The sequence below is a fragment of the Colletes gigas genome, unplaced genomic scaffold (assembly GCF_013123115.1).
Source record: "Colletes gigas isolate AHSC1104 unplaced genomic scaffold, ASM1312311v1 Colletes_gigas_Sc00002, whole genome shotgun sequence".
Taxonomy (NCBI): Eukaryota; Metazoa; Arthropoda; class Insecta; order Hymenoptera; family Colletidae; genus Colletes; species Colletes gigas.
Window position 1 is genome coordinate 1,823,527 of NW_025106631.1, and position 26,467 is coordinate 1,849,993.

Consider the following 26,467-nt stretch of genomic DNA (forward strand, 5'->3'; position numbering starts at 1 on the left):
CAATGCCGCGTATTTTTACCCGATGGACACAGATATTTTGACGAACGACGAGATTTGCCAGCCCTCGCAACAAAATTCATCCCGTCGATTCGATAATTTTGTTACGCGTTACATTATTTTTACCCCGGAAAATCGGAAATATCCGTTGCAATATGATTTTTCAATGTTTATATCGCAAAAAAACTTCGATCCTTCGTTACAGAAATAAATAAAATAAACTAAAATTGGAGAATGTTTCCAGAACTCGTAAAATAATCGTGAATATTCAAACACCTCGCCCTGAGTTTTTGGTCTTCCATAGAGAAGATTTTGTCAAATTTAAAATATTTTTTTTTTATTTCTTTATTTTGAACTTATTTTCATAGTTGTATTTCTCCAAATATTGAAATTGCAAATTTAAATAGTTGCCATCCGACGTATTCAAACTTAAACGTAAAATAATATAATATATATAATAATAATAATAATAATCGTGAATATTCAAACACCTCGACCTGAGTTTTTGGTCTTCCGTAGAGAAGATTTTGTCAAATTTAAAATATTTTGTTTTTATTTCTTTATTTTGAACTTATTCTCATAGTTGTATTTCTCCAAATAATTATTTAAACTTAAGATTCGAAAGGTTCAGAAATTTGATTTTTTATTCGAACTAGCATCTCTTCGTAGACGAACGGCGCGATTTTTATAATTGATTTCGATCGTGTTTTTGATAAATTTCCCAAGTCGTGGAGGGAGCAAACGGAATGAAATATGGCTGTTACGTTTGGTAGCGGAGAGGATCGCGTGGAGGTTGTTGCAAACGACACCAGACTCGGCGTTAACTATACACGGCCGAGGAGGCGAAGCGAAGATAGTAGGTCATCGCGCCGGACGCGTTGCCCTCTTTCGACTATACTCTCTAGACGATGTTCTTTCTTTTTCGCTCGTTGTACGCCGCGTCTCTACCTCCCACCCCTCTCTCCGGTTCCCCTCTTTCTCTGTCAAGGGAACGGGCCGCGATGCGATATATAGCGGGTCAGACTCTAGTCGAGTTCCAGCCAAGGATCGACTTCTTTTCCATCGGCAGCTTTCTTTCCTGAGAAACGTCTCGCCCTGTTTTCATCTTGTTCTGTCTCGGATCGTCTCGACCCGTCGTCTTGTCTCGCTTCCGATCGTGTCTACGTCTCACGGCCAGTCGAACTGCCGTGTCACTCGATTTAGAGCTACACACGGTCCTCCACTTCCGTTTCGCGATTTGGATATCCGACGAACGGGACCCTTCGAACAAAATTCAGTATTAATCCTTAGACTCGACGAAATGGCTGTTAACCCTCTGCAAATCAAAGAGATATACACTTGAAAATTACAAAATACAACGTAAATTTCAAATAAAACACTTAAAAGCATTGGGAGCAGCTGGTAACAAGATTGGAATAGAATTCGGAGTGCAAAGGGTTAATGCGTACACAATTTTATCTCAGTCATCTCTATCTGGAAATAATTGTCCAGTAATTTCGTATTAATAACTTGATTTTTACTTAATTTGTCGTGGTCGAGGTATACAGTCTCAATGAGATCACGTATAAATGTAATATTGCAGAATTGATACGTCTAAGACTTATATACATAGTTTACACAATTAATTTCAAAATTGCTTACTACAATTCTCTATTACAACCAGTTAAGTATTCTTAAAAATAGTTTAAACTTGAGCAATTTAAATTTGAGCAATGATTGCTTAAAATAGCTTCTTAATTTGCAAGCTATGAGCATACATTGTCGTTCGTGTCAATAAAGAAAGAGCGTCCAATCATTATGCATTACGTTTGCCTCATAATACATTACTTTTTTACACTTTTTTTCACATTCTACGTGACAATGTCAAGCTACATTAAAATTAGATTACCAAACATTGAATACACTTGCAAAGTAAATATTATTAATTTAATTTTTCACACTCGTTAATACGACCCACTGGTGGGAGGGGATAGGGTTGCAAGGGTGCATTTAAATATCAATTATTTCCCAGAATGATTCAACCAGTTTTCCGTGCCTTTTTCCAATTTCACGAATATCAAGCGCTCGCGCGGCACCGACAGGGTAAATAACAATGAGAAATGCACGCCATTATCCGAAAATGCAAAATACTGTTGCAGCTGTACCGGCTTCTTCCGCGTCCCCGATGCAATTTTGTGCAATGAAACGCGCTCAAACTCTGACACTTGGCAAGACGAGACGCGTTGCGGACGAAATTAGATTAGGTTGAAATATGTTACGGAAGATTAATGTAAACAGCCCGGTGTAGAACGGAAAAGGCTGTTCGCGGCGCCTGTTATCATTCGAGGCCATGAGTGCTGCTGTCATGGCAAATAGACAAATTCTCTTTGCCGTTCCGTTTGACAAAGCTACGAATATGTGCTACTAATACATCATAAGCAACGATTAGATTCCCTCGTTCACTGAAACTGGTGGAAATTTTCCTTGACATGATATCATTATTATTTGAAAAGATTTATTATTTAGGTTTACTTGGTTCTAAAATTTAAAAATTTGACTCGAATTAAACTGTAGCAAGTTACGTAATTGAAACTCTCGTAAATGCACCGTGAAATATATTTGATACATTGAATTCGATCTTTCAGTACGGAAAAAGGAATTAGAGAATATTTATTTCGATTCTGGATGGGTTTGAAGGAAAAAGTAAAAGACAGTGAAATCTCACGATTTGAAATAGTTCTCGTGATCGTTACCGAACCGCCATTGATAAATTCCAGCGGATAGGAAAAGAACACTCTCCTTCGTCCTGCGGCTGCTCGAAACGTGCAATCTTGCGGACGACCGCGAGCTTTTCACTATACCTGTTCCGATAACCCGCCATTCGATCGCGTAACTCGAGATCATTCTCGTGATTGCGCCATTCCAGATAACTTAATTGCAATATCGAGTTTGTAACACGATAATCCACGTCCGCATTAGCATCGACGAATAATTAAAATTCAAATTTTGTCCCTATGCTCGCCCAAGCGTGCAAGATAATTCCGATTTTATAGTTCTGATAGAAGATTTGGCAATTGACTATATTAACAATTTGTCATTTGTCGTTTCAACTACAAAAACTAGCGTACGAATCGCAGAATGAAATCTCACCCTGCCTGATCTACTTCGATTTCATTCGCCACTTATATAAAATATTGTTTATCTCCGGTTTGGCACTCACGAGCAACAGTTTGTGGAAGCATAGGGCAGCCATTTACGCACCGTATGCACCGTCTTTTCGCATAGCAGTACCAGTCGTGTCCCCCCTTAATTAAAATCCCACCCCGCTGGTTTTCTTTAACAAAAGACGCGCGTAACCGCTGTGGTTCTTAGCCTGATTCTCACGACTGCATCTCTGCACCTACGTTCCTGTAACGATTAAACAGCCCCTTCTACTATTCCGGAAATCGTGATTTCGGCGGGAAAAAACGAATAATTCTTTTACTATTCTGTTAAACTCGAGTCTAACAGTCAGACGGTCAAAGAACATAGAAACAAATAAAGAATAGCGGTCGTGAAGAGTCAGATTTAAATTGATCGTATCGAGAGACGTATTCTTTGGGATCGTCGTAAATCCACACCGTAATTACAATGGCTGACGAATTTCAGGCGTACCAGCCAACCGACCCGACCTACATTTTTACCATCGCGGAGAAAGAACGGTTGTAGCACGATGTCGGGGTTTCTCTTCGTAAAATCTGCTATCTTATTTTCGATACTGTCTGTCGGGAGCACATGGACCCGCAGAATCGACGGGAACCGTGTTGCTTTCTAAACGGGTGAAACTCGCCGGCTCGGATTCGATTCCGTGCCTTTTATTTCTCGTGCGGATCGTTCTGTTTTCCGTTCCTCCTCACGACCGACCACTTCCAGCTTTTCTCATTTTTATCGGCCGCCCGGGATAATGGACTTCCGAGCTACACGGTGGCCTCCTCTGTTTTCCAAAACTAAATTAGGAAACTTAAATGCACCAAGGCGCGGGTACTCCCTGACATAGCAAACTCGAGATACGTTTCGACTTTGTTAAAGAAACTCTTCCAGCGAGTATCGTGTGAGGTGCGTACAATAGTGCCTCGTTTATTGCACGAAAGTCTCCCTCGTTGTATGTTGACGAGCGGAGAAGATAGTAATTCGTGAAATTGGATTGGTTCCGTTCTATCTGTAGTCAAATTAACACGTTGACTGCCAGTCTAAAATCCTAAAATTGTTGGACCAAAACTTTCATTTTAGACAATTATAAACTACACGACTTAAAAGTTGTAGTAGTTGATTTCGTAACCTCATTAAAATTTACAAAGCCTATTAAAAATTTATTTTCTTTAACATTTCAATTTGAGAATTCATTGTTACAGTTCTACTGTTAAAAGTTCTGTCACCCATATATGGGTCACGTGGCAGTCAAAGTGTTAATAGTATAATTTTCCTAGCTATTGTCTCCAGAGCGAATAGTAATAAATCACTGAAACATCGAGTTTGTAATGAGAGTGAAAATGGGTCTAAAAACCTCTGTTATGGTAGGGAAATTTTCGAAGTTTTGCGTTTCTAGAAATTTTATGAAGCAGTGGGTGCTTTGAGACAGAATACCTACTTGAAGCCAAATTCGAGGGGTCGATTGCTCGACGTCAATTACCGTGCACACTTTGTCCTCGTTGATCAGAGAAAGTGTGCTGTCCAATGCGAACGGATGGACTTCCCACTGGACGACAATGGAAAACGAAATCAGTCCCAGCCTTTCTATGGCTGCTATGCTTCCTTCGGACACTGTCGATTCTGGCACCTGGCTTCTTCCATCGGTAGGGATGGGATCGAGTTCAACATCACGCGAATTCAAGTCAATTCCAATACCAGAGACAAAAGTTAATTTCACATTATTATCGTCACCCCAAAAACTAAGAAAATTCGTTAAATCAATTCATTTTTATCTAACAAGAAAGATAGCTGTACTCCTACACTTCGTTTTTAATATTAGATCAAAATTTCAGTCTCTTATTTCTTACCCGATTTAATCTGAAATAGATGATTTTTAATTTCTTGTGTTTTAAATCTCCTTGAAATGTTCATCATTCTTGATGACAGAAAATTGACAGCTGAAAGTTCTAAAAATTCAAAAATTATCAGTTTGTGAATGATTCAATCTGTAAGTTCCTTAAAAATTTGTAAATACTCATGATACTTAGAGAAATCGAAGAACGTGGAAATTATTCTAAAACGTAACTTGCTTGTTTGTTCGATCCCATCGCTATGCGTCGGCAAAACGTGTCAGGTGTGCGGGGGAGTATCGAAAGCAACTTACCGAGAAATTTCACGCCAAACTTTACTCTGAGATTTCCGCCAACGCGTCATTCATTTCAGTCTCTTATCTGGGAATACATTTTCCATTTCGTATCGTTCAATTATCGATTACTTTTAGTTCATCCATTTAATAATCACTTTAACACTCAATATTTAAAATATACGTATAATAATATCTAAAAAAAAGATCTTGTTATTTAACAAATTTCTCTTTACGTTCGTAGCACAGAAAACTGTTGAACAATTTGGAACGTCACGGTTTCCCGGCGGTTTAACGAATGCGCGAGGCAATTAATTCGGCGCGCTGATCGCGACGGAGGAACGAAATCGCGTTTTCCCCCCGGAAAATTGTTCCCCGAGGTTTTCGAAATCCGTGGAAGCGTGGCGCGTCCAGTCACGGCTGGGGATCATTTTTTCTTTTTCTTCTTTTTCACGCGTCGATCGCCGGCGTCGCTCTACGATTTCGTTTCATGCATCGACCGGTTCCGCGATACTTTTCTGTCCAGAAAGTCCTTAGACCAGATCGGGTGCAGGTGCAAGTAGAACAAGAAAGCGGACAGGTATTCGTACGGTCGACCTGCCTATCGGTCAGGCGCGAACCGTGCATTTCCTGTTGATCCTCAATCGGTTGCTTCTGTCAATTCTCGTCAGATCCAAACCATTCGTTATTCACAGCCATTATTTTCCTCCCAAACTGCCTATCAGTTTTCAAGACACTACGAAGCTGATAAAAATGATTTTGAATCCACAAAATATAAATTTAAAATTAAAAATACCTGAGAGAAATATAAATGGGACTGTATATAGTTATGTTTGTTACAAAGTTGAGGCGGAAAAGGCTCGTTAAAGACTGATACTTGGTTGTTATTTCTAGTTGTTCTTTGTTATTTCAAGACACTACGAAGCTGATAAAAATGAATTTTGAATCCACAAAATATAAATTTAAAATTAAAAATACCTGAGAGAAATATAAATGGGACTGTATATAGTTATGTGTGTTACAAAGTTGAGGCGGAAAAGGCTCGTTAAAGACTGATACTTGGTTGTTATTTCTAGTTGTTCTTTGTTATTTCAAGACACTACGAAGCTGATAAAAATAATTTTGAATCCACAAAATATAAATTTAAAATTAAAAATACCTGAGAGAAATATAAATGGGACTGTATATAGTTATGTTTGTTACAAAGTTGAGGCGGAAAAGGCTCGTTAAAGACTGATACTTGGTTGTTATTTCTAGTTGTTCTTTGTTATTTCAAGACACTACGAAGCTGATAAAAATGAATTTTGAATTCACAAAATATAAATTTAAAATTAAAAACACGTAAGAGAAATATACATGAGGCAGTATATAGTTATGTTTCTTGCAAAGTTGAGGCGGAAAAGGCTCGTTAAAGACTGATACTTACAATTAGTTGTTATTTCTAGCCAGGCCTTAGAATGACAAGAATAAAAAAATAAATTCGACCCGTGATGTCTCTCTAATGAGACGTAATTGACGAGTATGCTGGCTGGAAAGACCGACATACGTGTTCTGCGATTTTAAACCGAACATCGCGTGGCCTGTTACCACGCGATGGTTTTATCGCGTATATAACAGAGCGTTATGGCGAGACGATGATGACACGGGAGTGCACGGCGGAGAAAAACGCTCGAATTTCGTAACTTTTCTAACTGGAACTCGTGTAATTTTAGGAACCTGATTTGTACAGTTACTTTCCGCCTATACGTGATGCTTTTTCGGGATTCTTTTCGGTTATGCATACTGTACTAAGTAAAAAGGAATATCATTCTTTATTTACCTGGGTAGAAAACGTTATTACGCTTCTCCACGTTATAAGAAATGAATTATTAATAGCGAGTAGGAAGGAATTATTTAAAAGCTATACATTTATTTATTTACAATACAGAAACTTAATTTACAGATCGTAAATTAAATCTTGAATCGCCAGTTACACGTAATTTAATATTCTGAATAGTTTGTAAAAAACAGTGTGTAATAATTACGAGGTATTTCTGAATTTCTGTTTAACGTTACGATTTTCTTTACGCATATAGAATTTTAGTCGAGAAAAATGAATGGTCACTTGGAAAATTATAATTATTTCTTCTTGAAATAATTTACAAAGTTAATGAGGGTGTGTCGATGCGTTTGAAGAGTTTGTCGAGTGACGTTTGTTGTGTAACAGTACCCTTGTTTCCGGTTGTTTTTAATCGAGTCACCCGCTTGTATTAATACGAATTCTGTTCCGTGTAATGGACGCCGACGTGTGTTCGATTCGTGACTCGCATTCGCGAAACCTGCGGCTGTCGCTTAACGCGTTCACTGCCAAGTATGAGTTAACTCCATCATCCTATCCCACCAACGAGGAAATAATGGACGGTGGACATTCGCAAGAAAAAAGAAAAATATTAATATGCCGGAGCTTATAGTTCGGACCAAAAGGAAATAAAAATTAGAGACAGTTCGTTTATACGTTTCGTTTCCACGTACATTGTCTTCGTAATTTAAATCTAATAGGAACTCGATAACGTTCGCTGCAATTTCATTTCGATTTTAACGAACACAGGAAATTGAATGTGTCAAGAAATATTATATGATAATTTTAACGCAGACGACGTCCTTCAATAATTTTCACTCATATCAATTTATTGTCGAATGAAAATCAGCGAATACACAAGTACTTGTAAATACTTATTATGTTTCTAATAAAATATTAGTCAAAATTCCTAATAGAGAATTCCTATCTAAAAAATTGAAAATTAAGTAATTGATAGTTTTTTTTTTCTGTGCAAAGGGATTACAAAATATTTGAATCTGCAATCTTGTTTATGCATTCATCCTTGAAGAAGATTTATACGGTTTAAAAATTATAATATTATCATAATATGTTTTTAAAAAAGTAATTTGACGTTTAACGAGTTATTGGCGATTGGAAAAAATTGGGGGCGTCGATGTTCAAGGTCGAATCGGTCCGACGATCCGCAGCAGAATTCCGTGGAATCTCGAGCACCGTAACCTCGCGTTCGATTGGCATTCCGCGAAAGGTTGCAACGGCGAATGACGTTCGCGGAATTCCTAATGCAACGCGCTTCTGTACCGTGGCTCGTGAAACGAAACGGAGGTGACTCGTTGCTCTCGTCGTCATTCATTGTAATTCCAGAAAGGCCGGCGCCCCGACGCCGTTTGTAGACGCCCGTAAAATAAAAAATATAAAAACAAGGAACAAGGACCAGCGGGGGAGGTGGAAACGAGACGCGCCAATGTTTCTCAATCTTTTTTTACACGCGGCCTCCCTCCGAGTTTTATTTATTCCCGCCACCCCTTTCGTCACTGCTACTCCTTGATAAAAAATAGTATTGCTTATTTTTTATATTCAATATCATACACGAGTGTTATTCATCAGAAACGTTTTTTCCAATCTCACAAAATTAAATTATTTCTCAAGATATTATTACAGTTAGTTCCATAGAGAATTCTTAACCGATGGATGTCGACGTCACGAGAATTTTTTATTTTTTTGGTAGCAAGAGGGACTGTGTTTTTGGTCGACTCGCCGTTATGATCGTTACGGGAGGGGTTTCGAAATACAGCCGGTTGAATTACCTTTGTGCATACGTGCAGGGCCTTGAGAAGTTCGTCGTGGAACGCGTTCGTTCATTTTCCGTTAAGAGTCGTTTTGTCGTCTTTCAAGAAATTCCTCTCGTCGCACGCGCGTCCGGTTTCTCGTCGCGTCGCGTAAATATTAGGTCGTTTCGTAAGTCTCGACGCACTTAACGTAACAATTCCTCGGCCCAAAAAATTACAAACGATCGTAGTAACGTCAGACATTCTCAATTCATAAATTATTAAGAATAAACGCGTGTAAAAGAAGATCTCATAAGGAACAAATCGTAAGTAATCACCATAAAATTCAGCTAATTTTCATTTCGAGTTCATCTCAATTTTCTGATCCTTTGTTTGGAATAATATCAGCACCATTTTGTTCGGAATATCGAGAGGAGGCGAAAAATTGATTTCGACGCGTCGATGGACAATTAAAATCGTCGAAATTAAGCTGTTCCGCACGGTCTAATAAATACTCATCTTGTAACGTATTATCCGCGATTTATCGAAATTATCTGTCGCGTAAACGGAACGAGATCAATATGTTTGTACGATTATTATATAATTTACGATCTTCGATAACGAGGATCGCCGCGGAATTTTAAACAATTACGTTCGTGGAAGTTTGGGAGTACAGTTTGCAGAAGGACTCTTTAACTATCCGCGCGACAACGTTCTCGCGCAGGAAGCTAGGTCTGCGCAGGAGTGGTTTGTTAAGATGGGAGTTGAGAAACTTCGTTAAATAGTCTGCACAGAGTCCTGATCTCGACTCCCGCGCAATATCTGCGAGACGAGTTGGAAAGATGACTTTGACCCAACATCAACGATCAAGCTCGACGAAGTTCTTGATGAACAATGGCGGATCGCTGGAATTACACATTAAAACCTGGTAGAAGATCCGGAGCACTAAACACTTAACCATCATTAACGTTGAAGTTAAGATATTAAATATTTAATCAAACCATGAAACAAGAATGAATTTGAGTTGGAAATTTGCAAAACAACAGGCGAGTTCTTGGGATGGAAAATCGATGGCTTCTTGAACGTTGAATCTGCGAGCAGATGGATATTGATCATTGCAGGATCTTCGTTTTACGTCCTTGAGTCGGTATCCGATCACCAAGAGTGGCTCGATAGAATGGCGTCGAAGCGGCGAACTGCACGCTTCATATCGCCGGGTGCTTCTGATTCTCATTGAGCTCATGGGGAACCCACTTTTCAAGCTTTCTGACTTTGCCAATTTTCCTTAAGTGTCTGGAAACTGTTATAGCACTTACGTCGAGTTGTCTTGCAAATTCCCCGACAGTTTGACGTGTACCTAAACCGTTCGAAGTTCCTTTGTTACAGAATTTAATGGACTGCTTTTAAACGGATATTTCCGCGTTACAACCCAATAATTTGATCATTCCCCTTCTACGAAAGTATACCGAGCTACAATTGAAATGTTGTGATCTCAACCAACTAACAAAATATCAATAGTTTGTTCACTGTTCGATCGAACACATGCAAATAGTCTCTTTCGACAAGCTTCAAGGAATAAATCTGCTTTGCAATAAATTGGGTGTATTTGTTTCTGAAAAGTGTAAGCACCATTCGTTTGACGAAAGCAGTAAAACTGTTTTAAACTGTGTATAATGCAGGATTACAGTTTTTCATCCTATGCTTTGTAGTTGTCATAGTCTGTTTAGCTTGTCACGTGTGAATTCAGGCCATTCATGTATACGTGTGCATGGAACAACAACACACTCGAAGCTCAGTTTTACGAAACAATGTGAACAGGTTTCATTACGGAAGTATGCTGCAATTAGTATAATATTTCGCAAATGATTACCACAGCTATAATCATTTTCGGTCATTCTCAACGGTCCGATACCGCATAAGCGACCGCAGCTATTTTGAGCTTAAACCACGATCGATTATTGTTGGTCATCGCGGTAAACGCGTAATAATTTACTACTGTGTATATCTTTAAGAAGTTAAATAAACAGCCGCTTAAATTGTTGATTAAATTCGCTGATTAACAGGACAAGACGGAATTAAATTTATTTTAATATATAAACGTTCTATAATACAACCAAAATACTTAACTGATGTTTCTGTGTTTTATCATAAAAAGAACGACCTGGCGTGATTCTATATCTATTAAATTATTATTTTCAATTAAGTTTGATTGCCACATTCAGTCATTAAACTTTGGTAGCAATTTGAACGTTCGGGTAGCCATCATAATTATGTCAATATTGATTCAGACGTCTACATTATAGCTCTGTCAGGAATTTAGGTAGATGTTCATATTTATACTGCTGCAGTATCAATATAACTCGTAAATATACGAAACGTTTGATCGAAGATAGACTCATAACGATCGCGTTTAAGGAAAGACTAATTGCTCGCAATGATCCTTTTCGTATTGGCAATGAAATCAAAGATAGTAACTTTCACTTTGGCGAGGGATTCGTTTTCTTAAATTAGAGAATATCACGGTTATCGAAGATGCTGTAGAACTTGGCTTAGGTATCGACTGAGAGTCAAAGAACTCGACAGGCAAATTCCTCGTGAGTCGACCGAAATGCTCAACCAAGTATGAACTATGAAGATTAAACAAAAATGTAGTTCAACTCCTCTTCAAGCACTCTGCTAAAATTAACATATCTTCATATAATTATATAAAATACAGAAGGAAAACAGAATTCACGGACCGATTGGTTCAGACTGTAATAATAAGAGACACTACATCTAGTATAGAATATATATCTTTAATAATTCACTATAATTATTCCCAAACATCACAAACCTCGATCTAACTAGCCCAGTCTCCCCATCTTTACAGATTTCAAACGTACAAACTAAAATAATAAAAAATCAAACGTGGTATACTTCTGTAGACGATCTGGCTGAAAACCCTAGATTCAATCATTAATTTTCCCAGAAACTCCGAGGGAAAACTCAGCGTACAAGCTGTCACCAGTCGAGAAGACTACAGTACCTGTAGAGAGAAGAAGCTAACCAAACGTTGAATCGTTTGTTGCAGAGAGTGAAATGCGAAGCTCCGTTGGTGGACAGCAAAATAGACACTACATCTAGTATAGAATATATATCTTTAATAATTCACTATAATTGCCCCCAAACACCACAAACCTCGATCTAACTGGCCCAGTCTCCCCCACCTTTACAGATTTCAAACATACAAACTAAAACAATACAAAAGTAAACATGGTATACTTCTGTAGACGATCTGGCTGAAAACCCTAGATTCAATAATTAATTTTCCCAGAAACTCCGAGGGAAAACTCAGCGTACAAGCTGTCAGGAGTCGAGAAGACTACGATACCTGTAGAGAGAAGAAGCTAACCAAACGTTGAATCGTTTGTTGCAGAGAGTGAAATGCGAGGCTCCGTTGGTGGACAGCAGCGCGCTGCCCTTGGAACACAGGTCGGTTTACGGGCCCCCGGCACAGTATGGACCCCCAGTGACGCATGGCGCCGAGGAGAACTGGCCGTTGGCGTCCCCGGATACGCCCCAGATAAAACATCTTCAGGTCCAGTGCGAGAAAACGCACATGCGTGTCAACATCGAGTTCGATCGACCGTTTTACGGGATGATCTTCAGCAAAGGCTTCTACTCGGATTCCCACTGCGTTCATTTGAAACCAGGCACGGGTCACTTGAGCGCGACCTTCGAGATCTTTTTAAATTCCTGCGGTATGAGTTCGTCGGCCAATCACAACGTGGCGGCGTACGGGGCCCCGACGCCGTCGGGCAGCTACGTGGAGAACACCATAATCGTACAGTACGACCCGTACGTGCAGGAGGTCTGGGACCAGGCGAGGAAGCTCCGTTGCACCTGGTACGACTTCTACGAGAAGGCGGTGACCTTCAGGCCCTTCCAAGTGGACATGTTGCACGCCGTCACCGCGAACTTTCTCGGCGACAATCTGCAGTGTTGGATGCAGATCCAGGTGGGCAAGGGCCCGTGGGCCAGCGAGGTGTCCGGTATCGTTAAGATCGGGCAAACCATGACGATGGTCTTGGCGATCAAGGACGACGAGAACAAGTTCGACATGCTGGTGAGGAACTGCGTCGCCCATGATGGCAAGAGGGCTCCTATCCAGCTGGTGGATCAATACGGTTGCGTCGTCAGGCCCAAGATCATGTCCAGGTAAGTAAATCCTCAATATACTCTATTTTTGAGTGATCATTCTTGAGATTTTGTCGTTTTTTAAATTCCATTTCCTCTTTATAGGTTCCAGAAGATAAAGAATTTCGGACCCAGCGCCTCGGTGGTCAGCTTCGCCTACTTCCAGGCCTTCAAGTTCCCCGACAGCATGAACGTTCACTTCCAGTGCGTCATACAGGTCTGTCGGTACAACTGTCCCGAGCCAAAGTGCGGGCACCCTGGTCTGGAGTATGGCGCCCCGGCTGCTGGTTTGGCTCAAGAGTACGGTGCAGCGGTGCACCAGAACCTTGGCTCGGAATACGGAGCACCACCGGTCCCGGAATACGGCGTACCACCAGCGTTTGCTGACCCTAGACACCCCAGTGGTCCAGCTGGAGCTTACAGGTTAGACAGACATTCAATATATTCAAGACACAAATTGTCCAACTTCGATCTTACTTCTGCAAAACAATAGTAGAGTGATCTCTGTAGATACATGCCACTTTTTGAGATGTAAATAATCAGAGTAGGATAATTATGAGCATCCATCTATTCACAGGATGTGACGTTCACTCTAGATCAGATCAACACGTTGACTGTTTTCAAATTTGACTGTGGAAAACAGTACTATTTAATGGTTCTCTGATACTCTCACTTTATAGCATCACCAGCGACACTAACATAATTATTAGAAAATTCAGATCATAAGTTTTGGTGTATTTTTGCATTGAAAGAGAATATGTACCTAATAGTACATTTAAACTTCATTTTAATTATTTATATCTTGAAAATCATGCACCAAAAGGGATCACTCTGTTATCATTTCGTGAAAGCAGGTTGGAGTCAAAGTCGGATAGTTGTTTCCCCGCATGCGTAGCTCGAAATTTAATTTCACCCTGACCGTCGTTTTTGAACAGCGAACCGAACGCGGACGTGGTGCCAGCGCCGCAGGCGCAAACCTCATCCTCTTCGCCCAGTTCGACGCCGGGTGACGCGACGGCCAGCAGCTCGCCACAAAGTCCACAGGATAACATTCACCTACCTCCACCCCCTCTTCCTGGTCACCCGGCAGCGGCCTACCAGACCGTGAAGAGAAAGGGAACCGCCGGTTCCGAGGAGCTCGAGGGCAACCTGGCCACCCTCGGAGGTCGCCCGAGGTCGGTAGAAGGTTTTCCAGCCGAGCTTAGGGGCGCTAGGAGGCGGAGGTCCGACGATCACGAACATCTGGAAGACGACGATTCCGTAAGTACCTCGTAAATTCGTACTCGGACCATATTTCGTTATTAGAAAATTAACTCCCAACGAGTGAGACTCGCTAGAAGCTCTGGCAAGTTTCACAGTCGTGAGGCTACTCGTCGTCATTTTTATATTCCTTTTACGATCTTAAACAAAATTAAATAGTATACGTTTGGACAAATTACTTGAAATTGAATCGTACATCAAGGGGTTAATGTTGAGAATCGTCACCAGAGGGCTACGCTCTTGTCTCTCTCGCAAGCACTCGAGGGAGTAGACTGTAGATGTTTACACAATCATGGGAAATTTTAATTTTCATAAAAATATGAATTTGCCTAAAGATCTGATAAGAAATATAGTTTCAAGTTCTCCGGGTAGCAATCGAAAATAGAATACTAGCGATATCACCAGATACCAGAGATCTGCAACTATCATTTGAACGTCCACTCGTTTGTAATATACTGAATATTGAATCCTCCACGCCCCCTACATTGCACAGCCCCTGATCTATAATTCAGATCTATACTTAGCTGGTTTCCACCGTGTAATTTGCAGAGTATCTACCGAACGATCACCTTGGTGTCGACCCACGTGTACAAACGAGCGGCCCAAGAAATGACGGACGTGAACACCTCGAGGACGATCCAGGTGGTGGCGCCGGGCGACGTGAACTTTGCCCTCGGTACGACGAACTCGAGCAACGACACCACGGTGGTGATACAGAACGCGAGCGCGTCCGCCGATCCCGAGACGATCTGCATGAGTTTGCCAGGTTTCGTCGGCGGTCTGGTGATGCTTCTACTGGTGGTGGTCGTGGCCTCGCTGGTCGCGGCGTTCCTGTTCGTGAGGGTGCGCGCCGTGGACCGGAAGAACGTGGGCATGGCCGGGAGCAGCTTCGTCCATCCCGCGTACGCAACGGAGAACTGCGCCGTGCCGAATCCGGAGTTCGTGAAGGTCGCCAACTGAGATCGCGTCAAGACGAAAAAAGGAACTCAGTGAAGGACGACGGGAGACCACCCCTCTCTCTCGAGGACGGGCGATCTCGAGGAGCAGAGCGTTGCTCGGGGATGTTATTCAATTCGAACATTCTTTTCGTTCTGCTACGTTCCCAATTGAAATCTCTTTCTCCTACGACTCTCTTCGCCGACCGATCAGATCAAACGCCCGCGTGTGTTTCTTCCGTTCGATCAAGTTCCGCTCGAATGAAAGAACGAGCCGAATATGCTCGGGTACCGTGTAAATATGTGCCCTAGGAAACGACGTGCTCCGCAGGAGAGAGAACAGGAAACGAGGAGGACGGAGTCGAAGAACGACGACGTCGGGGCGCGTTCCATCGGTCGAGAAAAACAGTATTTCATCGTCAGTCTACGAGAATAAAGAGCTTCGAAACGAAGCTGCTCTACCCCCGAACGTCGAGGAATTCGAGTCGCGGCGACGGTGGAACGTTCCCCGGTGTTCTTCGAGCCGGACTTGGTGGCACGTTGTGATCGCAGTAGAAACGAAACTAGCCTAATCGCGCGGTATAAGAGTAAGTCGCGGCGTGCTGCGATGCAAGGCTCGTCAGACGATCGCCGGAGCCGTCTCGAGGGGCATTGTAAATAAGTCGAGAGTAGTCAGACGGCCCAACGAGACGCGCGGGTTCCTTCGAATGCGGTAATGATTCTTAAAACGAACGCAGAGGCGACACGAGCAACGTTTTTTTTACTTCGCTGCACGAAAGACGAACGATACCAACCGCGTTTAAGCGACGTTCGTTTTACGAATCATCGCGCGTACGCACGATTATTTATACACGATTCGTGCACGTCGAAAGGTATTCCTCTTTCTTCCAACATCGTTTTTTACCTCATTGTTCTCGTCGCGCCATGGGTTTCGCGTCGTCGACCTTTCGTGGTGGAAGGTCGCCGCGACGCTGGACGTTACACGTCGACGTTCACGGAGCTCGTGGCTGACCCTTCGTACGCTCGCGAAGCGAGCTTATTTATTGATCCCTTAACTATTGCATCGTTTCTAACTCCACGCTCTTCCCCATTCGATCGATCTAACCCTAATTTATTCATCGAAATTATTGCCAAGACGTTCCACCCTCCACCCCCACACACGTTCCTCGCCTTGCATTCTTTCTTAGATTTTTCCACCCTCCCCCTCTCGGACCCCTCTTCGCTTAGTATTTATGATTTTCAAGAGTACATATTCCCCGACCCCGGGGGATATGTTTTAAGTATGTGTCGTAAGCACACAAACACACTGACACACAGAACGTGCGCGCGGAGCTTGCGCGTTTAGTTCGCGGGAGGACCGCTCGTTGGTCAAAGTGCGTCTAATTTAATAAACATACGGTTGTAACGCACACGGACGTCACCGGAGGCCGGGATAATAACTCGTTGGCTGACTTTCGGGAACTAAATGTTCGAGTTTCGCCGCTTCACGTTGCAGATTTGATCGGACCATACACATGTGGACACGCTTACCAGCGTGTCTCATATTGTATACATCGTTACACTGGCACGAGGAATGTATACATTAAGACAAGATTTGATTATTTCATAATTATTTTAATTACATAATCATTTTTATTTATACAATCCTGCGTTCCTATTCTTCGTCCCTTCAGAGTTCAGATCGAGACCAAATAAATTTTCATTTTTCCATTTCCAGGTCTGTTTTCGAAGAAAGAAGACAAGGTAACATTTTTTACTATTAAAGTGTTCGTCCGTTACAAAAATGTCGATCGAAAAATCACGGACGACATCGAGTTTTTGATTGTTCCCACGCGCGCAAATACGGTCTATACTTGGCGACCATGAGTTTACGTTGTACGGCCGATTTCTTGACTTCTCGCAAGTTCTTGGCCAGAACCAGCAAACTGCTGTCCGCTTCTAACTTGGCGGACGATAGTTTATCGAATTTACACCTGTCGCGAACGAACAGAAAATTAATGTTTCGTTTAAAGTTGTTTCTGATTCGATAGCTTACTTTAACATGGCGTGTTTGGAACTCGAGTCCACGAAATAGGATTTCACTTCCTTGTCGAGGTTCAAAATCGTCCCCAATTCTATTCTGCAATCATTTTATCGCGGCGTTAATACGTAAGAAACATCAAACTGGTCTCTTCTTACCTAATGCTTTTTCCAACAGCAAAAAACTGGAGATTGATATTCCTTCTGTTTAGAATCCTCAAACTGACATGATCGGTTAATTTCATGCAGATCACCTTCAGATGGCAAGTTTCTTCGCGAAAGTTTTCTCTGAAACGTGCAAAATACGTTCGACGATTTCCTATGTAAATATTACAATATTTCGGAGCTTTTTCAAGCTCATATATTTCTACTCCAAAGTGTTGTTATCGGTTTGGAATTCTGTGTGTTTCAACGTTGCCGCCAATTTCCGTGCGCGAAATCGTAACTCGAGCGCGGCATTAATTTATTCAGGCAAATTACCCGGCATGCAGCGTTCCTTAACCCATTTAGCGAGCCATGTTGTGACGCAGCTGGCATCGAAGGTAGTTGGTCGTTAATTGAAAAACTCGATTATTAACGTTTCGTGGACTGGAGCGGGTCCCGTTGTAATTAGTATCTCTCGAGTACAATTGTACTACTTTTTTCTCCCGACGTACCTGGACGCGACCTCTTCTTCTTCGTCGTGCGCCGCGACAACGTGTTCCTGTTCCGCGACCTTCTTCTCCTTATTCCGCGAGCTCGCCGGAGACGCCGTTGCTTTCCCACTTCCGGAACTGAACGCATCGCGTATCGATCATTCAGATCCACGTAAATCTCACCAATCTCCTCCAATATCCTTACCTTTTTAACGCTGGTCGCAATCGTGGATGCAAAAATCGTTCCAAATGCGCTGCTGGCTTCTCCTGGATTACCAAATTTGGAAATTGGAAATTATATAGACTGCTAATGATATTACTTCGTGATTTATTCCAATTTTAGCTCAGCAGTTTGTCACTCAATTTTCTCGAAAATAAAGCTGCAAACAGAAAATCATTATTCTACATTTTCAATTTATTTTTCTTTTATAAGGAATCCACCCATATTGCACTTTCGAACGTTAAAATTTTAACCCAACTGCTGAGCTAAAATTGGAATAAATCACAAAGTAATATCATTTGCAGTCTACAGAATTTTCAATTTATTTTTGTTTTATAAGGAATCCACCCATATTGCACTTTCGAACGTTAAAATGTTTACCCAACTGCTGAGCTAAAATTGAAATAAATCACGAAGTAATATCATTTGCAATTAAAATTATTTTCTTAGGAGGGATCCAAGCATTCGACCGAATGACACCCTGTATATGAACATTGCCAACCCACCGCGTATACAGTCTTGACTATCGACTTCTTCTCATCGGCGTCCCACTTCCATGTCAGCGACGGTCCTGCAGGATTATCCCTCGAAATTCCTCCAATCTGATTGTAGGACAGCCTGTAGAAATAATTGGAAACTTGAATTGAAGGTGTCTCGACCCCTCGACAGTAATTAAAAATTCCTGGGAAATTCTTTTCCGTCACGGACCTCGTCGCGCCGTCCTCGTCGAAGACAGCACCGTTGCCCGTCGTGTCGAACACCGCGACAATTTCCGATTTCCTCTCCACGCCCACGCAATCCTTGCCCCCTGGGCTGAACACAGTACACATATCGTCTTGAAAACCATTTCAACGAGTTACGACACATTTCCTAAAAACTCGTGCAACAGTATTCCTCTCAAACGTATATGCATATCCGCCATTTTCAGTTCCGGAATAACAAAAGACTTGGACAGTTTGAGAATTTTCCAAATTACATGGATAATAGCATTATTTGGCCAAGCATTTATAAATGCAGTTGTAATTAAGCTATTTGTCACTTACATTTTCGATTTTCCGGTCTGCAGACCTCGATGGCCAGTTTTCCATTTGGATGGAACACTTGGCCCGATCCGTCGATACGAAAATTCAGGAAAACAGTAGATCCATCGTCGTAATAGATTTTTCCATCCAGTTTGTGCTTCTCGAACCTGTCGCGGGAGAGATTAATGATTTCAACAAATTAGAGAAGTTAGTTTGTTAAAACAAACTCGAACAGGACACTGTTCGCGAGATCATCGTGTTAGCTACACGCTTCGACCTAATAGCTCGTTAGCAACTGATCCCGAAGTTTCACGGAGTTTCGTACAATACGAATTAAGAAATCTTTTTGTTTGCCTTCTAGTTTCATGGAAGTTAGTTAAAAAAGGTTAAATAATTCTGCGAAATTTGCAAAAAAATATTCGTTACTCCAAAATTGATTTTTGAATATTAAAATGTTTTTCTTTATTCTTAGAATACCAATTATCGATGAATTCAAAGTTCAATTTGACACAATTTGACAGGAACTTTTTTTATCATATTCGAAATGATTTCCATACATCACGTTACACCCTGTATACTTATTTGGTAATGGTTGGATGGGTCGGGGAATCGAGGAGCGTGTGTATCATCTACTGGGATAACCCTCGTGTTAGTATTACGTCGTCGATTCGTTGACGCATAACATTTAACGAGCTACTTCGCACGATCGAGTTCCACGGATGACGTGGTCCCCTAATCGAACCCAGCAACGTACCCAATAGACGAAATTTTAAAGATACTACTTTTCAGATAAATGCACTTTCTAGTGCAACGAATATTTGCTATTTAAAGTCGATTTTTATAGAAATATTAAACTCGAGTATGCTTGCCCATAGAATGGAACGTTTCGAAATTGTATTTGCAGAAATTAAAGAACGATCGAGGTATAATTGATAGATCGACGAAGTTACGATGCGTTTCGGTACTCGACGTGCAATCCGTGTTATCCGTTAGGCCACAATTCACGAATCGTTGCTATACATACCAGTTCAGATGAGGTTTCGCAAGCCTTGCTTGGTACTGGACGATTTTCGTCATGGTTTTGGCAATCGGTAGCACGGTCCAACCCTGCTTCACGAAGTGCTGGTCTGATAATTGGTACTCGATAGAGCTCCGATGGTCTGCAACGGAGGAATTTCACGAGTACGGCGGACTTGACGTACCGTACATACGTAAACCGCATTATTTGGATACGATACGATAATGATGACCAAACGTTCGCAGACCCAAAGTGTTCCCCATTAATTGACGATTTGGTATCGGACTTCAGCCAATCTCCATTGAATCAGGAATCTCGATAATGAAGCCGAGTTAGATATCGCCGTTTCGAAAACGAGGTCTCGTTGCATCAAATCGCGAAATCGACACGTGAATTTGCTAAACAATTTTTCATCATTATTTTCCGCGTTCTTTTACCCGTATTTTTTAAATAAATCGTCCGTTAACGAGTTTTTGCATCGTTAGCGAAACTTTGTCATCGAGTGGTAGTTTACAGCGTTTAAAATTTTCAAGCTTTCCTTCAATTTCCGCGGTATTTGCTCTGCGCCAGCCGCGTCCCAAAGCGAGGGACTGCTCAAACCACCGCGTTTAAACTTGCATAACTTTTGTAATTTCTTGAGCTTCGTCCGAATATTTCGAGAATACATCCTTACAGATTTATGATACCAGCCTCGCATATTTTAGAACGTTGGTTAACGCGGGATGAGTCGAGTCTAAACTTTGTCAAACGAGACGAGGCAACAAACTAAAACAAACTCTGCTGTCTCGTCTAATTTGACAAGGTTTGACGAGATTTGCCCAAGTTTGAACCTCATTATTCGATGCAGAAATCGGATTCAGCTTATTCTTAGGATCAAGCCTCGCCCAAACTCGAGCATTTTCCTAGCTGCGACTAATTTCTGCGCCAGAAGAGAGAAATTGTTTTCCAATTTCAGAAATTCGAATTACTTCGTCTTACCGGTTTCGACGTCGTAAAGTCCCATAGCTCTTGGTTTTCTTCCGCGATAAGGAGGTCCATTTATCTTGCTGTAATCGTCGTCCGTTCTATTCGAATCCGCCACTCTACGTTCCTTCTTCCTACCAGTTACGCTCCTCTCTTTCTTACTCCGACTCTCCGAACCGATCGTTGATTTATCTCTCGCGCTCCTATCGCGTGCCTTACCTTCGCGTGCAATGGAAAACTTCATTTCGACGTTATGCTCATTACTTTTACTAAGCAAGAAATCAGGGTGAAATTCAAATTTTCTTAAACGAGTGTTGTTTGGTCATTTCAAACTTTCATGCTTCATACTTTTTAATTTCTCCTTAACGAGTGTTTCTGATAGGATCGAAATACTAGAACAGTCTAAGAAAAATTCGTAAAATAAAAATAATACTAGTGGGGGATGTTTTCACGCTATCAAGGCGAGGAGAAGTTCAGTCAACGAGCGAGGGACTACTGTACAGATTATTAGACGCGTTCGAGACTCTGTCGTAGCTTCTGACTAATCGTTTACAAGTGCAATAGTATCTTTTTGCAAGGAGATAACAATACCGCATTTTCTGGTACAGTTAACTTTTTCAGATAACGACCGTGGATAAAAACGTTTCGGAAAGTGTATCTACCGCCTTTACGTTTCCTCGTTAAGTCAGAATCAGTTCCTTCGCGTTCTCTGCTCGAGCGATCTCTCCGCTTTCCATCACGCTTAAGAGCAGCTCCTTCTTCATCAGGACCGTAAGAAGACGCTCCCTTCCTTCCGCTGTCAAACGCATCTGCGTTTTTCCTCCTTCGGCCGCGAGTCCCTTTGCTCTCGCTTGTATCCGCCGTTTCTTCCGTTTCGTCGTTCTTTACCTTTCGCAGCTTCTTTCCGCCTCGTCGGTGGCTTGTTTTACCCTCGTAGCCCGTATCGTCCATCTTCCCGACAAGTTTCTCCGTTTCTCCCCCCGCGAACCTGTCCCTGCAAGGTTACCACGCTGAAACTTTCGAACAACCAACGCTCCTACCGATCCATGGAGCATCCAGTCTATTTATAAATAGATTTTACGCGCGGAGATAATCTCTATCGGCACCTATAAAGCTTTCTCTCTCGCCTGGGCTCCTCTTTTGCTCGACTTCGATCGGATCTCATCTTCCGACGCGAGAAATCGACGTCCTCGCCTTCTTCAGCTTCGCGATCGTATTTTTTCCCCGCAGACGGATCTCTTCTATCTCGTCGAGATCGAGTAACATCACTTTCCTCCGTGTCCGTGTTCGTGTTCGTCCTCCAGGCATCGTCTATTTCGCGCCGCTTCCGGTAAGAGTCCTTCCTATCGACCCTTTTAATTTTCTTCATTTTACGGATCGTTCTTTCTTCGTCCGGGTCCCGTGTCCTCTCCAACCTGTCTCTGCACGGAGCATGGTTACTCAAAGTCCATCCAACGCCATTGGATACTCTCGCAAAGGAAAACTACGAACTATCTATCTTCGATTTTTTCTCTATATTTCAGAAGTTTGATATATGCTTACAAGAGCATCATCGATGGATTGGCGAGCTCATCCCGAAGAGAATGAGTACAAACACGACCATATTCGAACCACTTTCAATCACACGATTTCCAAAAATCTTTCGACCACGTTAAAAAAATATGTGTCCAGAATAGGGTCGTGTTTGTACTCGTTTTAATCGGGAGAACCTCACCAATTCATTGATAACACTCTTAGGAAGATACAATATATATAACAAATTTAACTCTTAATTTTAAACTTTAAAAATTGTTACTCGTATTACTGCAGATTGTATAATATCAATTCTACTTTATTCACGGCTTTCTACCTCACCTTTTTTCTTTTCTCTCGTACTCTAATGAATTTTTACCCATTTAATAACTAAATAAACATTGGTCTCGTTACCTGTCGACGTCGCGAGGACTCTTCTTTCGAGTTTTCATCTTTTCCTCGACACTGCGATCCGTCTTCGTTAAATCTGCGTCGAATTTATCCGCTCGACTCTCCTCCTCTGTTCTTCTCGAGGGCACTTCCGGTCCCGCGCGACGCGTCGCACTTGGACGTTTTATCGTCGATCCGTAGTCGTCAAGTTTTCGCGAACTGTCATCCACGGGGCGTATTCGCGATCGTTTCTCCGTCGTCGTGTACACACTCGAGTAATCTTCGTCGTTGTCTGCAAACGGTTCGCGTTCCGAGCGCTTCGATTTTATCTCCTCGTCTTTGCCGGCACCCTATTAACGACAGTGGACTCTGGATTTATTTCCCGCGATACGGACAGTCGGGGGGCATCGAAACTAACCGATATCGATCGTTGCAAAGCCCACTTGTCGCAGATATTGTTGTACAATTGCGCGTCCTTGCAGCAAAAGGCTCCCTGGAAATGAATCGTTGCGATAATCAGCCGCGTGCAGGATTTTTTGGAACCCTGAAACTCGTGTTTAATCTTCAGAAGTATCCATATTTATTTGAGATAAAATCATAATAAAATTGATATTTTAGATCGTCAGTTTATAGAGAGATTAAAACAGAGTGTTGTAATCAACGATATTAAATATAAAACACCGTTTAAATATTTAAGATTGAATTTTTAAATATTTAAATCTATCTTGTTATAATATTTTGAGTATTACTCGCCCATTGTCGCGTTGTTTCGGTGATAACGCGATCGCAGAATCTGCAGACCCTGACGCAGACTCCTGTCGCGGATCTCTTTTCGCTCCATGTACGAATAAATTTGTTGACCAGACAGAGTAACAGCTTCGTCTGGGCACAGTGGAGCGGCTCTACGACGTCGTACAAACGTTACAAAACTCGAGGATTTCGCATGCATCGTGTGCACTTTGTTAGCAACCCTCGCAATCTCATTAGCGCCAGGGAAAAATCTTTTCCGGAGTGGAACGAGCGGGATTACCCTACATTCCATGACAACTAATTATTTAACGCGACAAATTTCCCGCGATTTCTCTCTTATTAAACAATCCTTCATTTAATTTCTGGCCTCGTCGAAATTGTAGTCTTGTTCGTTGTTTTGACAATTTTTATTCACGTTGAACGAATGGAAAGATAAATTAATTGTTATATTATGTCGAGGATGGTTGCAACGACGCTCGGTTATCTAGACTCCGTTGCATTTTAATCGTTGCGTAATGTAGATATTACCTTCGTAACTTTGATCGCAGCAAACGAGGTTTTTCGCTATTTCTTTCAGGAGTAAGGATAGCGTTTGAAGTCTCTCCGTCGTGGAACTGGGGGGGAATTCTTCCAAGATGCAAAGAACGTCTTTCAGGTCGCGCATGATGGTCTCGATCGCGCAGCATTTTTCTCGACTTTTCAAGATTGCATTTACCTGTTCGTAACAGGTACGAGGTAACAAATAAAATACCCATTCAACGGAAACTGGATTACAGCCTAACAATTCGAAGCAATTCAACATGTACTTTCTTCCTTATATTTATTGTCTATATCAATCGAGAAGTTTGATATATGTTCACGAGACTATTATCGATGAATAGGTGAGCTCTTCCCAAAGAAAATGAGTACAAACTCGACCATATTCGCACCACTTTCGATTACACGTTTTCCGAATTTTCCAAAAATCTTTCGACCACGTTAAAAAAATATGTATCCAGAATAGGGGCATGTTTGTACTCGTTTTAATCGGGGGAACCCCACCAATCCATTGATGATACTCTCAGGAGGGTACAATAAATATAAACAATTAAATTTTCAATTAACTTTTAAAAGTTGTTACTCGAATGCTGGAATTTATAACTATTGAGAATAAATGCTACTTTGTGAACGATGTTATGGAGCACGTCTTCTGGTTCTCGATGTCGTACACACAGGAACATATTGCAAAACAATCCAGGTCGTTGGATCTTCATTGTCGCGATCACGACGTCCAAAGCTCCGTGCAAAGGGATATCATCGTGCGTGTCGCAACATTTAACCATACGGAACCTAATCTTTCAACACATAAAAATCTTCGAGATGCAATTATCTCGAATTAAAGAACCGTTGAACAGACCTAAAGAAGTCCGTGAAATTTGTTAAGAGACGATGAGCCGTTAAGAATATCTGCACCGCCAGTGCCAACCATTCCGAATCTTCGATCGGTCGATCCTTCTGGGAGGAGCAGAACTTTTGGCACGGCATTGCGACGGGGAGCCAAAGTATCGCTGAAATTCCCAAAAGAGGTTCGACGAAGTTATAAATTAATCGCGAACAGCGTGAAATAATTTTGCAAAAATAGATAGATCGTTACATCCTGTCGAAATATTATTCGAAACAAATTTTTTTTTACTGACGTTAATTTATCGTGTCACACCGTCTGTTAGACCACCGTCAACGCGATCTATATTCCCATGGCAGATTGTATTATTATATAGAAATGGATCGATCGAAACTCTGTACGAACCGAGTTAATTTTAAAATAGCACGATAATTACGCGTTGCAAGGTTGAATCTCGTTGGTGGATCAGCTCATTCGTTTCTACTCGTAGCGACATCAATCACCCCGGTATATCATCAATACCGTTGGACAGTTTTCATCGCATGGCCGACAGTTAACAACTGACATTCGTTGTGTCGTTGCACAAGATATACGCGGTAGGCAGCTACGAACGTCGATGTTTTATACAATTTTATACCGATGTCCGCGACACTTTATCGCCCAGCGCGTCGCTTTTATTTACATGGACGCGGGTTCGGAATAAAACACCATTTCCAAAGCTCCTTACAAATATTTTTAATATAAAAATCTGCGAATTAAAAATTATTTCTTAAGATACGGGAGAAAATTATACTGTTCAACGTTCTGTAAGATCTGAGAGTGCATAGACCTTGAATGCTTTAAACTATAATATAATAATAGATTATTTTCCCGTTACAGGTGCTTTGAGACGTCCATAAGGGTTTCAAAAAAGGGTCAGAAAAAGTTCGAATTAATTATGTGACGTAATAATAAATTAAAAAATCTCGAGTAACTAGGATACTTTTATATCGAATATCGTCAAAAAACGAATTGTATCAGTGACTGAAAAACACCCAGCGCGATTCCTTTCGACACTCTGGCTGATTATAAGGGTCCAGGGTTGGTCTCGTCGCCCTAGTATTTATAAAAGTTCCCCACGGCGCCGGATATAATTTATCTGCCGGCAAACAGAATCCCACACTTTTATGTACCAACTCAGTTTCGCCTAACTGCAATATTCATTTGAATACCGCCGGGGGAGGGACTACGGCGGAATCGGTGCCTCGGTTAAACTTTCGCGAACGAAAAAGCTGCGAACGTATAGATATACGAGTGCCGCGAGGAACTACGCCG

General features: G+C 41.6%; 2 protein-coding genes across 6 annotated transcripts in view; one reads left to right on the forward strand and one right to left on the reverse strand.

Moving 5' to 3' along the window:
- Positions 1–16,805, forward strand: part of LOC122399466 — a 60,835-nt gene extending 44,030 nt beyond the window's left edge. For all 5 annotated transcript variants that reach the window (XM_043400168.1, XM_043400198.1, XM_043400175.1 and 2 more), the window contains 4 exons: positions 12,288–13,069; positions 13,154–13,471; positions 13,984–14,308; positions 14,858–16,805. In XM_043400168.1, coding sequence (XP_043256103.1) covers positions 12,288–13,069; positions 13,154–13,471; positions 13,984–14,308; positions 14,858–15,268 — 1,836 coding nt within the window. In that variant the 3' untranslated portion in view covers positions 15,269–16,805. The remainder of the gene's footprint in view (positions 1–12,287; positions 13,070–13,153; positions 13,472–13,983; positions 14,309–14,857) is intronic.
- A 236-nt stretch (positions 16,806–17,041) lies between these two features.
- LOC122400375 lies at positions 17,042–21,160 on the reverse strand. The gene is made up of 10 exons (XM_043401816.1): positions 21,136–21,160; positions 20,164–20,299; positions 19,161–19,306; positions 18,826–18,952; positions 18,624–18,735; positions 18,103–18,164; positions 17,919–18,035; positions 17,422–17,550; positions 17,279–17,362; positions 17,042–17,216 (listed from the first exon to the last, which is right to left on the reverse strand). The coding sequence occupies exons 1-10, from the start codon at positions 21,158–21,160 to the stop codon at positions 17,042–17,044; spliced, it is 1,113 nt and encodes a 370-aa protein (XP_043257751.1).
- Between the last annotated feature and the right edge of the window lie 5,307 nt (positions 21,161–26,467).